The sequence below is a fragment of the Rhipicephalus microplus genome, chromosome 5 (assembly GCF_043290135.1).
Source record: "Rhipicephalus microplus isolate Deutch F79 chromosome 5, USDA_Rmic, whole genome shotgun sequence".
Lineage (NCBI taxonomy): Eukaryota > Metazoa > Arthropoda > Arachnida > Ixodida > Ixodidae > Rhipicephalus > Rhipicephalus microplus.
The window spans coordinates 4,806,463-4,821,371 of record NC_134704.1 but is presented as its reverse complement, the minus strand read 5'-3'; the positions used below and the strand labels follow the sequence as shown (position 1 = coordinate 4,821,371).

General features: G+C 50.3%; 1 protein-coding gene across 2 annotated transcripts in view; it reads left to right on the top strand.

Annotated features, from left to right (window-relative positions):
- Positions 1-14,909, top strand: part of jar (Myosin heavy chain 95F jaguar) — a 255,795-nt gene that overhangs the window by 186,729 nt on the left and 54,157 nt on the right. For both annotated transcript variants that reach the window (XR_012895116.1, XM_037426322.2), the window contains exons 17-18: positions 9,455-9,545; positions 12,880-13,030. Coding sequence is in view for 1 of the 2 variants with exons in the window: in XM_037426322.2 (XP_037282219.1) it covers positions 9,455-9,545; positions 12,880-13,030 (242 nt within the window). In the remaining variant the exon portion in view is untranslated. The remainder of the gene's footprint in view (positions 1-9,454; positions 9,546-12,879; positions 13,031-14,909) is intronic.

The window sequence follows — 14,909 nt, the reverse complement described above, 5'->3', positions numbered from 1 at the left end:
AGCCGCTACATACGCTGAAGAATGCCACCAGCTGGCAAGATCATTCACAACCCAAGACCAAGGATGCCAAAAGCACCACCATGACGCATCAAATAACACTACTTCCTACGATCAAGGTTCACTCGTCTGGCTGCATGTCCCTTCTGCTACACCTGGCCTTTCTACCAAATTGGTCCCCAAGTATCACGGCCCATATCGTGTGCTACAAAAAAACGTCACCGGTGAATTACCTCTCCGAGCCACTAGAACAATCTTCTGACCAACGTCGTCGAAGCCAGGAAATTGTCCACGTCTCGAGACTTAAGCCCTTTTACGACACTCCCGTGTTTACTTGTCCATAGGTCACCAGGATGGCTCCTTATTTCGCGGGGAGTAATTGTAATGAATCTGAATAATGGACGCTCTGCTGGTAATGAAGAAGACGATGATATTAGATCGGTGGCTGTAGTAGTAGCTCGCGCACGCCGCTCGCCATTAGCCAGACCCGCTTGATAAAGCACATTTTGCCAAGCTGCGTCTGAACCTTTCTCGACGTACAACACCTCTATTTTAGCATAAAAGTGCAAGAAGCGAGCACGGCAAACTGAATATGATGCCGGATCCCATCAATGAAAACTCTAATGGTGCACCGTGTTGATGGCCGTATCTGCGAGTCATTTGCGCTATGTAAGAGAGTGCCAGTATAAGGTGTGGTAACCTTACGTAGATGAGTACACAAATCCGCATGAATAACAGAAATAGCAGCCCCCGTGTCCACCAATGCCTGAACTGGTACCCCTTCCACATACACTAATAACAAGTTGGCTGGGCCCTCTGGAGGTCTTGGTGTTTGTTCGAGCGATGCAGCTTTCCCTCCAAAAACTGCACCAGCTAGTTTTCCGAGTGGTGGTCAGGAGTAGGTACAGCCGGTCTCAGAGAAAATTTTGAGTGTCGCAGAGGTGAAGGGGACCGGCGGCGTCCGGGATAGCAGGGGCGAGGTGTGGCAAGTGGAGAAGTCGGAGAGAAGGAACGTGTCGTAGGGCGTCGCTGGTACTGGTTCGGGGATGGCTCCGAATCCCTTTCGTAAACATCGTAGCCACGGCGTTCGTCCTGTTGGCGCTTCCAGCAAAATCGTGAAATATGGCCCCGAATGCCACAATAGTAACATATTGGGCAAGGTGAGCGCCAGGGGGCGTAGTGTGCTGGAGCTGTCACAGGCGCTGGTACTGGCACTGAGACAGGCGAGTGTAGTTGCAAATGCTGCTACGTTGGACTGCGCAGGAACAGGATGCGCGTGCTGAACCAAGGCAGGTGGCATGGCAGCGACTTGCGCATACGTCATGGGTGGTGTTGGTGGCGCCGTAGTGTTCGATGGGAGAGCGCCAGCCATGGATGAGAGCTCCTCTTCGATGATGTCGCGCAGACCAGCAGATTGAGAGAGAGGCCGAGGGGTGGGTGCACATTACAACCCTTGCGCTTGAAGTTCCTTGCGAATCAGAGTGCGAATCAGCCCGCGCAAATCCGCATCCGAGGAAGGCCGGCTGTCACTGGCGTCTAAGTAGACTGGGTGCAATCGAATCGCTTGGAGTTCATCAAGATGCTGACATGTCGTGATGACGTCCTCAACGGTGGTGGTGTTTTTAACAGCTAGAGCGTTACACGCGACATGGCCTATCCCTTTGTTGATGTGGCGAACACGATCAGCTTCTTTTATTGCCGAGTTCACGCGGTGGCAAAGGGCAAGGACGTCTTCAATGTACGAAGTGTACGTCTCCCCGGGATGTTGGGCACGGCCATCGAGATTTCGTTTCAACACTTCGGAATGGATGTTCGGTTTCCCAAAAATCCTACGGACTTGTTGAGCAAAAATAGGCCAATCCGGGAAGCTGCTCTTGCGGTTAAAAAACCACGTTTTCGCGACATCGGACAGAAGGCGACGTGACAAAGTTTTTAAGGCTCATCCCATTGGTTATAAACACTGGTCATGTTGTATTCTTTTAGCCATACCTCGACGTCGTCGCGTGGAAGACCACAGAAGATGGGTGGGTCGCGCTGCCGGGCGTTGACGATCCACGCAGGAATGGTTTGTTGGACAGGGATGCTTGATGTTCCGGGCAGCGGTTCTTGAGCCACGACAGCGGACGGGGGAAGCAAGCGACGACCCGAACGAAGCTCCAGGAAACGTGACGTCGGAGAGGACTTGTGAATTGAAGCAGCCTCCACCACTCTGTAAGAGAGACGCGCTTGGACGCCGGAGCGAGCGGAGGCGCGTCGCATGCGCTCCGCCGAACGTGTGCTCTCATTGACCGGATTGCCCCGCCGCGGTGGTCTAGTGGCTAAGGTACTCGGCTGCTGACCCGCAGGTCGCGGGTTCGATTTCCGGCTGCGGCGGCTGCATTTCCGATGGAGGCGGAAATGTTGTAGGCCCGTGTACTCAGATTTGGGTGCACGTTAAAGAACCCCAGGTGGTCAAAATTTCCGGAGCCCTCCACTACGGTGTCTCTCATAATCATATAGTGGTTTTGGGACGTTAAACCCCACAAATCAATCAATCGTTGACCGGATTACTTCGATATCGTCGCCGGCACTGTGTCGGATAATCAAGTTTTAACTGTCCTGGGAACCGCACACCCTTCCCGAGGCTGTAGAGCATCTCCATTTTGCTCTATCGCCTTCAGAAGAACCCATGTGAGCGCTGGGCCGCTGGGCCTAAGCGTCGACCCAGCTCGCCTGTGTGAGTACGGGTGACTAGGCCTAACGGCGGGACCCCTTCCACAACAATATGGACGCTAGCACTGCGCCAACTGCTGACGTGACTACTACCGGATGCGTTCAACCTGCATTCAGCCCCAACGACACCCATGTTAACACGGAATCTCTCGACCTCGACGAGCTCGCCTCGGCAAGCGAAGATGAAGTTGCTGTGCACCATCCTACATCGTCTGCATCGCTGGGACCGGCGAGCGACACCGACGCCAACTGGAAACTGGCGATTTCCCGTCGCCAGCGTCAACGCCAGAAAAAATTCGACAAAGCTCGAGCGGAATTGATGCAGCCGGCCGGTCCTGCAAGCACTCCGCCCAGCCACGTCAACGCCGGGGCAGCTGCGGGTGCGAGCGCTCCTGCTGCGCAGGCAGACGCGGCCGGCGTCGCACCGGCGCGAACACCACCGTAACGAAGCCGCGCCAGCTACGACGGAAGCTGCCGCCGCTTCCACGCACGGACATAAAGATCATCATGCGCCCGAAAAAGGGCCTGGCCATTCGGAACTTCACTACGCATCAAATCTCCCGAGCCGTAGCACTGGCGGGCAATTCACGACAACATTGTACTGGTGATCATTTCATTATACGTACTCGCCCCGGGTCGAACATCATCATTGCCAGCACGCCACATGTTGAGACGGCCGAAATTCTTCGTCGGATCACCACCCTCACGCTTGAGAGGAAGACCTACGAATTCAATACCTATGTGGCGGCCCCTGAGGGCACCTTGCGGGGAGTTATTCATGGGATAGACCCTGGCACAACTCCGGAAGAACTCACCGCCAACCTCCGCGTGCGCACGCAGGGAGTGACAGTGCACAGTGCACGAATGCTTGGTGCTACCAAATCTGCCGTGATCACTTTTGAAGGCCCCATTCTGCCCCGATATGTACTGTATTACGGTGGGGAGGTGGCCTGCCATCCGTACAAGCCGACGCGACAAGCCTGCCAAGTCTGCTTACAACCGGGGCACCGCTCAGACGTATGCCCCACGCCAAACACTCCCGTGTGTCGGCAGTGTGGTATCCTCAACCCCGTTGACGGTCACCCCTGTGCTCCCAAATGTCACTTGTGTGGAGATGCCCACTTAACGGGCGCGAAAGAGTGCTCTCAGAGACTGAAGGCCCCGCGCCCACGGCCACCTCCTCAACCAGCAGCACCAGCCAGGGGTCGCAACCCCCATCGTAACCCACCCACTCCCAAACGTAGGTGGTTCAGCAAGGAAAACGAGACCTCATGCAGCCACTCCCGCTCACGCTCAAGGTCACAGTCCTTCCCGCCCCTCCCTTCTGTGGAACCTGGCCAACAGCAGCAACCACAGCAGCGACAACATCCGAAGAACCAGATGACCAAGGGGCAGCAGCAGCAGCAGCAACCCACCTGTCAACAGTCCCAGCACGCCTCCAGCAAGCATAATGAGAAGCCCAATCCCACTCCATCAGCCGGTGCCGACAATAAGGTGAGCTGGTCAGCAAATGTAGATCCTCCCATCGCTCCACTCAATACCCTGTCCACCGCATACGAACACCTTCTCGCGGAAAACATAAAACTCAAACAGGAGCTGGCGGCCGTCAGAGCACGTCAAGCAAAGGACAGTTCTCAACTTTATGCCCTAATGGCACGTCTTGGATCGCCGCCCGGCTCCCCCGAAAAAAACCCCCCAACCTCCTTCAAGGGACAGAAGACCCCTAAAACGGCGCTATCAATTCCTGCTGTGTCGAGCACCACAGTCACACGCGAAGAGTTACGCGAAATGCTCTCAACGCTCGCGCAGCAGCTATCGCAACAATTCAGTGCCGTATTCACGCAGTTCGGAGAACGCCTCGACTCTCTCGAGACACGCTTCGAGGCGCAAATTGCTGAAACAGGCGAAAACATACGCAGGAAGAGGGCCACTCGTAGCTCGCACGCCACGACAGATCAAGGTTACCACAGACTAGGATTGGAATCACATGCATCCGAAATCCTCGCTACCCCCGCATTGACACCCAGCGCCCTCACCCTCACTCCTACATCGGCGTCGCAAGCCAAGATTCCGATACCCACGCCTTTCCACTCAACGAATTAACCATGGGCAGCACAGCCCCACTCATTGGCGAACATTTAGAAGTCTGGCAATGGAACTGCCGCGGCTTCCGCAGAAAGCGGAGCCTCCTCCAACAGTACATTAACACACACCTTGCTCGGCCAGATGTCATAGCGCTTCAGGAGCCCGGAATGCCACCCATATTTTCAGGTTATGAGTCCTATAATAGTCAAACAAAGGGCAAAGCGGCCATCCTGATTGACAAAGCGCTAACCGCAGTTGGCTTAGACAGTACCCCAGATACCAACATAGAACATGTGATTGTGGAGCTAGTTCTCAGGGAAAAAAAGAAAGGAGAAAAGCGAAGTATCATCAATGTCAACGTATATAGCGCCCCAAAGCAAAAAAACAGATTTCCATGCCCTCGTGCAAGGTGCCTGCCGATTGGCCCAGGGAAAAGAACTCTTACTGCTCGGCGACTTCAACGCTCTCGACGAACGCTGGGGTTACAACCGTTCGGATGTCAAAGGCAAACAGCTTGCGGCTGCCACTGAAAAATTTCAGCTTGAACTGCTTACGGATCCCGCGTTCCCTACCCGGATCGGCAACAGTGTGTGCAGGGACACTTGCCCCGATCTCACCTTCGCCCGTGGCCGTGCAAACTATAACTGGGACAACCTGTAGGAATCCTTGGGCAGCGACCACTTCATTCTCCGCACAAAAGTTACAGAGAGCGCAGCGCGTCGGTCTATTGGAGAAGCACGCATCACAAACTGGGACGCCTTTCGTCGTGAGAGCGAATATTCACTCGACAGCCTCACAAGCCTCACCGACTGGTGCACCCAACTTAAAGAAATTCGAGAGCGTTGGACCACCACCATTAACAGAAAACCTGCACTGCCGGAAGTGGACGGCCATCTGCTACATCTGTGGGAAGACCGAAGGAGCCTCATCCGCAGATGGAGGACGCAAAAACATAACCGACGCCTCAAGCTAAGTATCGCCACACTCACCACTCAGGCAGAGCAGTACGCTACAGAACTGGCGCGACTCAATTGGGCCCAGTTTAGCGACTCTCTTCGAGGCTCATTGGGCACGGCCCGCACGTGGCACATTTTGCGCGCTTTGATGGACCCCACTCGCACAAAAAATGAGACGAATAAGTCAGTCATGCGCCTCATACACGCCTTTGAGGGTACTGACGATGAGCTGCTGGATCAAGTCCGGCGAAAATGCTTTGGCAATTTCTACCCACCCGCATCTCAAGCTGCGTATCGTGGACGTGCCAATGACACTCTCGACCGACCAATAACGGTGGACGAATTTTACGCAGCCATTCGCAGCAGCAATCGCAACACAGCTGCTGGGGCAGACGGAATCACGTACTCCCTTATCAGGAACCTCAACGACAGCGCCGTACAAGAAATCACGGCGTTTTTCAATGATCATTGGCAACGTGGCACGCTTCCTCCTGAATGGAAGCACGCGGAGGTCATAATGATACCGAAGCCGGGCAAAAAACTTCAGATCGAAAACCTCCGACCAATATCCCTCACTTCCTGCCTTGGTAAACTCTTCGAGCGCGTCATCACTAATCGCGTGCAAGATTACCTCGAAGACAATGACCTTTTCCCGCACTCAATGTACGGGTTCCGGGCACATCTTTCAACGTAAGATGTACTGCTACAATTAAAAGAAGTCATTGATAACGCCCCCCAGCAAGGAGAAAACATTATCTTGACTTTAGACATTAAGGGCGCATTTGATAACGTTAGCCACCAGGCCATACTTGAGGGCCTCGAGGCCCTTCATTGTGGGCAGCGCATCTACAGTTATGTTCACGCCTTCTTGTCGGACCGCACTGCCACAGTCGGTCTCGGCTCCATCCGATCAGATGTTATCAAGGTTCCGAACAAGGGCATCCCGCAGGGCTCAGTGATTTCCCCGCTACTCTTTAATGTAGCTATGGTTGGCCTGGCACATGAACTCCACCGCATCGATGGCATCCATCACGCAATTTATGCGGACGATATTACCGTCTGGGCCACGCGGGGGTCCCTTGGAGAAAAAGAATATAACCTGCAGCAGGCAGCCACATGCGTCGAACAATACGCGCAGGCACGAGGCCTGGCCTGTGCAACAGAAAAATCTGAGCTTCTACGAATTTATCGACGCAAGCTCTCACCATCGACGCAGAACAACCAAGGCTCCCGCCTCCAGGTTGTCCTTGCTGGCAAACAAATCCCAGTGAAATCCACCATTCGAATATTAGGCATGTGGGTACAGTCGAACCGCCATGTGAATCACACACTTTCTCTTCTCCGCACCACTACACTGCAAGTGGCCCAAATGATATCTCGGGTAGCCACTCGTCGCCATGGCATGCGCGAGGAGGACACCCTGAAACTCATACGTAGCCTCGTGGTCAGTAGGGTGACATACAGTTTGCCCTACCAACGCCTCACCAAGAGCGAACAGGGCCAAGTAGACGCAATGCTCCGCAAGGCCTACAAAGCGGCACTCAAGCTACCACCGGGTACTCCTTCTAGCAAGCTCCTCGCAATGGACCTACACATCACCTTTGAAGAACTTTGTGGAGCGCAACTCGCCACACAACTGCAACGGCTCACGCAAACACCTACAGGCTGTGACCTGCTCCTACGCCTTGGCTACATCAGCCAGTTTCACGACGCAGCTCGTCACAAGCCCATTACGGACCAACTTCGTGCCACTTATAAGGTCGCTCCCGTCCCCCGCAATATGGATTCCCGACTACATCAGGGCCGGAGGGAAGCCAGAGTGGAAGCCCTCGAGCGAACTTATGCACACAAAAACACAACGTACTATGTTGATGCCGCCAACTACGACCATGCAAACAATAAGGCTGTAGCCACAGTCGTGGACCACACACTCACAGAACGTACCAGCGCTTCCGTGCGGTGCCGCAACATCACCGATGCTGAAGAAACTGCCATCGCGCTCGCTCTCGCCCTCGGCTACAGACAACGAAGGTCGCTGACAGTTCTCACGGACTCTCAAGCAGCTTGCCGCAACTACCTACAGGGGCGCATCAGCCAACCCGCTCTCAGCATCATCATGAGCGTTACAGACACTGGCGAGCATTCCATTACACATCCACTCAGAATTTGGCATCGGATTATATGGACTCCGGGCCACATGGGACTGGAGGGGAATCAGGCAGCGGATAGGGTAGCTCGAGGGTATGCGAGCCGAGCACCTTCCAACTCCGCCCCTGAGGAACTTGTTCCGGTCCCTTGCGACTATTCGGCCATCCTAAACCATTACAGAGGACTTAGGAAAGCTTATTCGCTACCACACCGAACACTAAATAAAGAGGAATCGGTCAGCTGGAGGCAAATTCAAACCGGCACGTTTCCAAATTTGCACATCCTGAGTAAAATGCACCCCTCGGCATACTCTCCTCTCTGCCCATGGTGTTCAGCTAAAGCCACTCTGTACCACGTCACGTGGGAGTGTCAGGCCATTACAGCCTTACAACCCGTACAAAATCCAACAGCGGAGCGATGGGAGGAGCTGCTGGCCAGCGAGAACCTGGAAGATCAATCGAGTCTGATCAACCGGGCCCGCAGAGCGGCTGCTGCAAGCGGAGCCCTGGACTAAGGGCCCCCCCATCGCAAGCCAAGCATGTCCGACTACTCGGAGCTTCTCCGCAGAAAATTTCATGTAATTAAATAAATAAATATGTTTCCACCACCACTCTGTAATACAGTAGCAGCGTTGGAGTCTCGACGGCGTTTATTAGGCCGAACCGCCTGATCAACCCTTCGAACGAAGACGACGTTTTTCGTCATGGTGATTATATATAGATGAAGATGAAGGTCAAACGTCAATATTGTGCTTACAATATGAATATTTTCGCTTCCCCATGAGATCTGTATGACCGAAATTCTGTGGTATGAAAATTAGCATCTTAGGACATTAGTACATCATGAGCATGATCAATTTTTTATTAGTTAAATAACATAACACACTTGTCACGCACGTCATGGAACCCTTTTTCGCAGTCCCATGTGGCACATACCCGCATTCCGCAATCCATGGAATGCAGCTACGCACCGCAGGAGATTCACAGTCTACATATAAATTAACAGTGCCTTTGTTTCACTAAGAAATGCTTCCCATTTAGTATTGTAGTTCGAGCTGGAATTGAACCCAAGCATTCTTGGTGGCTGTCAAGCTTTAGCACATAACATTGGCCTAACAGCTGGTTTCTACTGTGTTTTACAATTATAAAGGCAGTGTATATCTACACAGTTCATGTGGAACTAAGTGCACATCATACAGCCACTTCACACGGCACTTTCGGATTTCTTATAAATGTGTTCGACTGTATTGCATTCGAAAGATGCTTGCATATAAAACTGTAGCACTGCTGCCAAGCGGGTACCTCCGAATCTTCCTTTTGACAAGTTCTCTTTTATGTGTTCTAATAAAACATTATTACTGTACATTTTTTCGTCCCCATTTAGTTGAGAGGTCAACATTAAACCACTTAGCACAGATTGTGTGACAGAATTCTAGTCATCTCAGGCACTCAGTGAATAAAATACAGGTTCCTGTTGCCACAATAATAGAACATATTAGCATTGCTTGCCTGAGGAAAATCTGAATTATTAAAAGCATGTTGGGGTTTATATTCCAGTCAGGAATAAGATAATCTTTCGACGTGAGAACCTTGTGGTGATTCAGAAGACGATCAAGATGCATCTGGTGAAACGGAAGTACAGGCCCAGGTAAGTTTCATCAAACATTCTCATTTCTATTATCAGGGTGTCTTGTTGGTGTATGGTATTGTGCTCAGTACTGCATGCTGAACGTGCTGTTGACATGAAAGTGCACGTTCTTGCGCTTTCTTGTCTGGTCTGAACAAGAATTCTTTTATTGTGAAACAGTGGTGTAGCCAAAGGGGGGGTTTAAACTCCCACCCTAAATTTGTCGTGTGAACCCCCCTACCTCTTGCCATTTACCCACTTTTTCTTCTTTTGACGCTTCATGCTGACATGATTTAGAAATTAACCAGTGCATCACAATATCATTCATGGACGCTTTTACTGTGAATAATATTTGCACACTAGAAAGTGTGTTGCGGTGTTTGTTTGTAGAGGCTTTGACACGTCGTGAGATGTTGGGCAGGAATTTCGACCGCGAGCATTGTAAGTTGGCTCAGCGACGGGATTAATGCTGCAGTGGCGGTCATACGTGTACCCGCTGGAACATCTCACCGGAGTCGGTCACTAAGAAAAACAAAGCATCTACCCCCTCCCTCCCCCCCTCCCCCTCATTCACGGGGCAAAGTACACGTGGGAGATAAGCGCGCATCGGCGCATGGCGACAAGCGGGACACTGAGCGCGGGTGACTTGTTTTTTTTTCTTTGTTGAGTTTATATATATATATATGTATAATGAATGACGGCGGTGGCAGAGAAAAACCAGCTGCGACTATTCATATAATTGCTATCACAATAAAAAAAAGCAAAGCTGAACGTCGTTGGAATCGCACTATGCACACACAGTGAAACATGCATGCGCGCACCCGTCGAAAACGAAGAATGAACGCGGGGGTAAACACAGACACAAAGCAAAGAGGAGGCACACAGCACGAGCGCTCAACTAACAACTAAGAGTTGTTAGTTAATCGCTCGTGCTGTGTGCCTCCTCTTTGCTTTGTGTCTGTGTTTACCCCCGCACTCCCAGTTCGCTGAACCATCATCAATTACCAACTAGCCCATCTTTTCCTCCTCTTCGAAGAGCGAACGACACGGATACCATGGTAAACTATTCGATAAAGCGTTCTCTATATGCAGCGCGTTGTTTGTTTTGTTTTGTTTTTGTTTTTTCCCGCATTTGCACATTCGAGCACTCGCCCGTGGCTGTGAGAACGGTGGCAGTGCCGGCTCATGGGGTGCAGACCTGCCTGCCCGACTCGCGCTCGCTCACCCATGTGCAATAACGAGCGCTCGCTCTCGCCTGATGCGCCGTGCACGCCACCGCCGGTTCGCGCTTTGTCGGCGGAGGGGGGATGCAGCTGCAGAAGATGCATGCTCAAACTAAAATGCGGAGCGAAATTCCTAGATTGTTCATGGGGAAACTTCGTTATATCAAGGTTGTTTCTCTGTGTTAATTTGTTACATAAAGATCACAAATACATGTGCCTCTACGGAGCAACGGCAGGGAATAGAAAAACTTTGTCATATTGAGGAATTCGTTATTCACCCCGAGATCGAGCGGAGTCGCCGCCTGGAGGCTACTGGCTGAAGCGCACCTAGCGTCGTCTATCAACATAGGCTAGCACGTGCGCCTAAGTCGTGCTCGGGCTCAAAGGGCGGTACGTCCCACTCTTTTAGAGCAAGAGTAACTGCTTGTACGTTTGCCTAGCACTGTCTACAAAAGCATTTGGCCTTACTCGCCTGTATATGTACCGCAATATGATGAGGTCGAGCACTTGGCAAGAGTGATGTGTATCGGTGTAGGTGCCGCTTTTCAGCTGAAGCCCATCGTAAGGTGCACTTGGCGTCGCCACAAACATGAGGAATAATAAATATTGTGTGAATGCAGAATTTTAGCAAATCAGGGATAAACTAAAGTTTTGCATTGTTGTTAGGTGTCTACTTGAAAAAAATTGTGGCGTTCTTGCTTGTTGGCTATGTGACTAGCCTTAATTGTGCTTGAGTTAACCTTGTATTGTACGGTCCTAGTCCTGTGACACTTCTGTATAGTAAATTCTGACACTTCGGACTTCAATTGAATGACACGGAGCTGAATAAACTTGAGCTTCCGTGCGCAATTTTAGCATTAGACAATACATTTATACAGACAGACCCGTGTTTTTATCAAAGGTGAACACTTGGCAGAAGTCTGCTTGGGTGGAATAGGAATGAGGCAATTAGAAAACTCCAACCAACGATTGTATTCAGAAAACCAACATATTGAAGCCAGACCAAGTGCTGATTCAAGCACAGTAATGCAATTTTCGGTTGGAGTTTCCTAATTGCCTCACCCTTGTTCTTAGATTTGGGTTAATTTGTTCCATCAATTAATCAGACCTTTCTATCACTTTGATGCAGATAATCAATATAAGGAAGCTTTGGGCTAAGTTATTACCTTTTCATACTGTTATAGGAGTAAGAACAAGTGTGCTTAGGTGCTGTAAGTCACGTAGCTTTTCTCAACGAACTTATCAACTGTCCTATGTTTATTACATGAAGAAATGATTAAGACGAAAAGGCAGAATGAGTAATCGCTGTATTTTTGGATTCATCACCCAAAAATATCAAATTTCTTCCTTTGGGGAGGGAGGGGGGTATGAGGAGTTTGGTATTCATGACCAGCATGCATGAAAAATGAATTCAATCATGATCAGCAGTGCATAGTAGATAGGACACAAGCTCAACTTTTAAAATAAGAATGCAAGAAACCTGACACACTGCAGTGTGAAAGTGCAGACAGTCATCAAGCGGGGACATCTCTTTCAATGGCAGACTGCGTTTCTGTCAAGTAAATGTAGCGTTCGGTGAGCTTTGTACATCCGCTAAGCAATGAACGGCATATTTATTATGACTGGGCAGCAGTCAACGCATTTTATTCGCCGACAATCTGCTCACAGCGCTCAGAAAACACGCCATTGCGTGCATTTTCATGTGCGCCGCCGGCCGCCTATCCACACTAGCACGGTGACGGTGCTGCCCCCTATAGCCCGATCTCGGGGCGAATATGGAGGTTCATTATGAGCAGGTTTAACTGTAGTTAAATATACTACTCATGTCATGATGCGGAAGGTGCTTATGAATTTGCATTTCCTAGGCAGGGTTCAGAATGCTCTTTAATAAAAGTTTCTAAAATGGATGGCTAGTTTCATACCATCTCAAATTTCAGTGTCATTCCCCACAGAGTCCTTCTCAATGGGCAAAGTCAATTCCTGTCCAGAAACCACCATCACCGTCTTGTCATACTGAAGCCGATTCTTTGAACTAATTACACAGTGGTGGCTACAAGGAGAGCCCACGTGGTTGTGAGCATTTGGGGCTCTGTGGAGGTGCTGCTGCAACGGCTGGTCCATGCTATATGCAGGTACCGGTGCATGATGAAGCTGAGAGCACTCCGCCAGCAAGTGCTGCAGATGTCTAACCTTGCTGCTCAGCTGAAGAAAGATGGTCAGCAAAGTAAAGCAGAGATCCAAGCCTTGGAAGCCAAGATCACTGGAACCATGATGCGCATAAAGGTAAGCACTCAATTGCATGCTAGGCTAGCACAAGCACTTCCAAGCCTGACCAGTGCCTCCTAAGTATACTGTGCCTTTAAGGTGAGCTGCAAATGCTCTGCCCTACCCTTGGATTTTACCCTCCCTCTCCAGCACATTGGCGAGTGTTTCTGGCTGTTGCTCCTTATAGACACGCTCAGCTGCGACAGCTGCCTCATGCCACGTGACTAACAACTTTACTTGAATTGATAGTGCAAATGCTTAGATGGGATACACGGAAAAGCGCACACTCGCAAATAAATTCCATTTTTCCAAAAACTTAGATTAAGAACCCGCAAGCATGCGCACTTCATCACAAAAATAAAATAACTGTCTAAGCATGCGATCTTCATCACAAAAATAAAATAACTGTCTCTGAAAACACCGCTTCATCAAAACCTGTCATTTCATTTTTCTACATTTCAGACTATTCTACAGACTATTCTATTTTGATAAAGAATAACAGAAGGAATGATGACACAAAGGTCGACAGCTTTCTGTATGTACATAGCCTCAGCCGATTCCCATGCCACCTTGTCTTTGCTTTTTCACTAAAGGCACACATTGCCTAACAGTGGTTGACATACGCAAGTCATGCAGTAATGTGGCAAACGACATATGGTCCCATTCCTTATAGACAAGGCATTCTTTGCTAGCTGGTCATTTATTCCCTCGGCCAGCCTGGCCGATGTACATCTGATCCCAGCTCTATGGAATCTTTAAACAACACCAGTTGAGCATTTCATAAAATGCAATTTTTTCGTGTGCTCTTTTCCACTCTCAGGACTCTTAGCAGACGACACTACAGCACAAATAAGAGAGAGCTTTTTCAGAGCCGAAAACGTTAATGGTATGTCATACTTAGAAGCCACATTCTTCAAAGAATGAGATACCTTGTGAATGTAGCGAATGACGACCGGGTGCTTATTTTTGTCATGCACTGGAGGAGCACCACTGACATCACATCAAACTTGTTTTATTAAAAGCGTACTAACACAAGAAGGATTGGCCACCCTGGTGCAGTATGTGGCCACTACCTCCAACATGCATACGCCAATAACACACAACCTACAGTCCCCAGCGGCTGCAAAGCAGCTGACCAGGGCAGCGGTCAGATCTGCAACACAGCAGACGGTGCTGAAAATCTCGAGGTCCGGGCCGGCCGCCATTAGAACCAGAACTTGGCAACATTTAACACGAACCTTTGGGGTCTAGAGGTGGTAATCGCCAATACGCTCCTGGAGTGAACGAACACAGTAGACACAGCCGGAACAACCCAAAGATACACACATTTAACTAATTTAGAACGACGATATCGTCAGTCGGATTAATATTACATCAGTCGTGATCAACACGCTAGGACATCTTTACACAATATTACCATACACTCTAAATTATGACAAGCACAATAACACACCCAAGACGGCATTGCCAACGCTTCACTTACCATGAAGGCCCTCGACGCGCAACCCGCGTTGCCACGCACCGGGGACCCACGCTAGAGACAATCGTTCACGGCAACCGCCATGCGCAGAAGAGACCAGCTTATTTCTGGCGCGTCGCCACCAAGGCTTGCCTGCCGCCAGGGGTCACTGCCGGCGGTACTGCTCTAACAACCATAATGATGATGATGATAACGGTGATCACCGCTCGGGTACACAATGCCACCTATCGCTCAATAGTTGTCACTCCCGAAGTATGGCTTCTGTGCGGGACCCGTGCGTCACGCGGCGCAAACAACTTTACAGGGGGTGTCAGCACCCCCACATTTCTTGAACATTAATTCAAACCATATCGCCAAAAGAAATGCGCTACAGAAGCTCTGACAAAACATGACAATGCATGTCCCTACATAATGTCT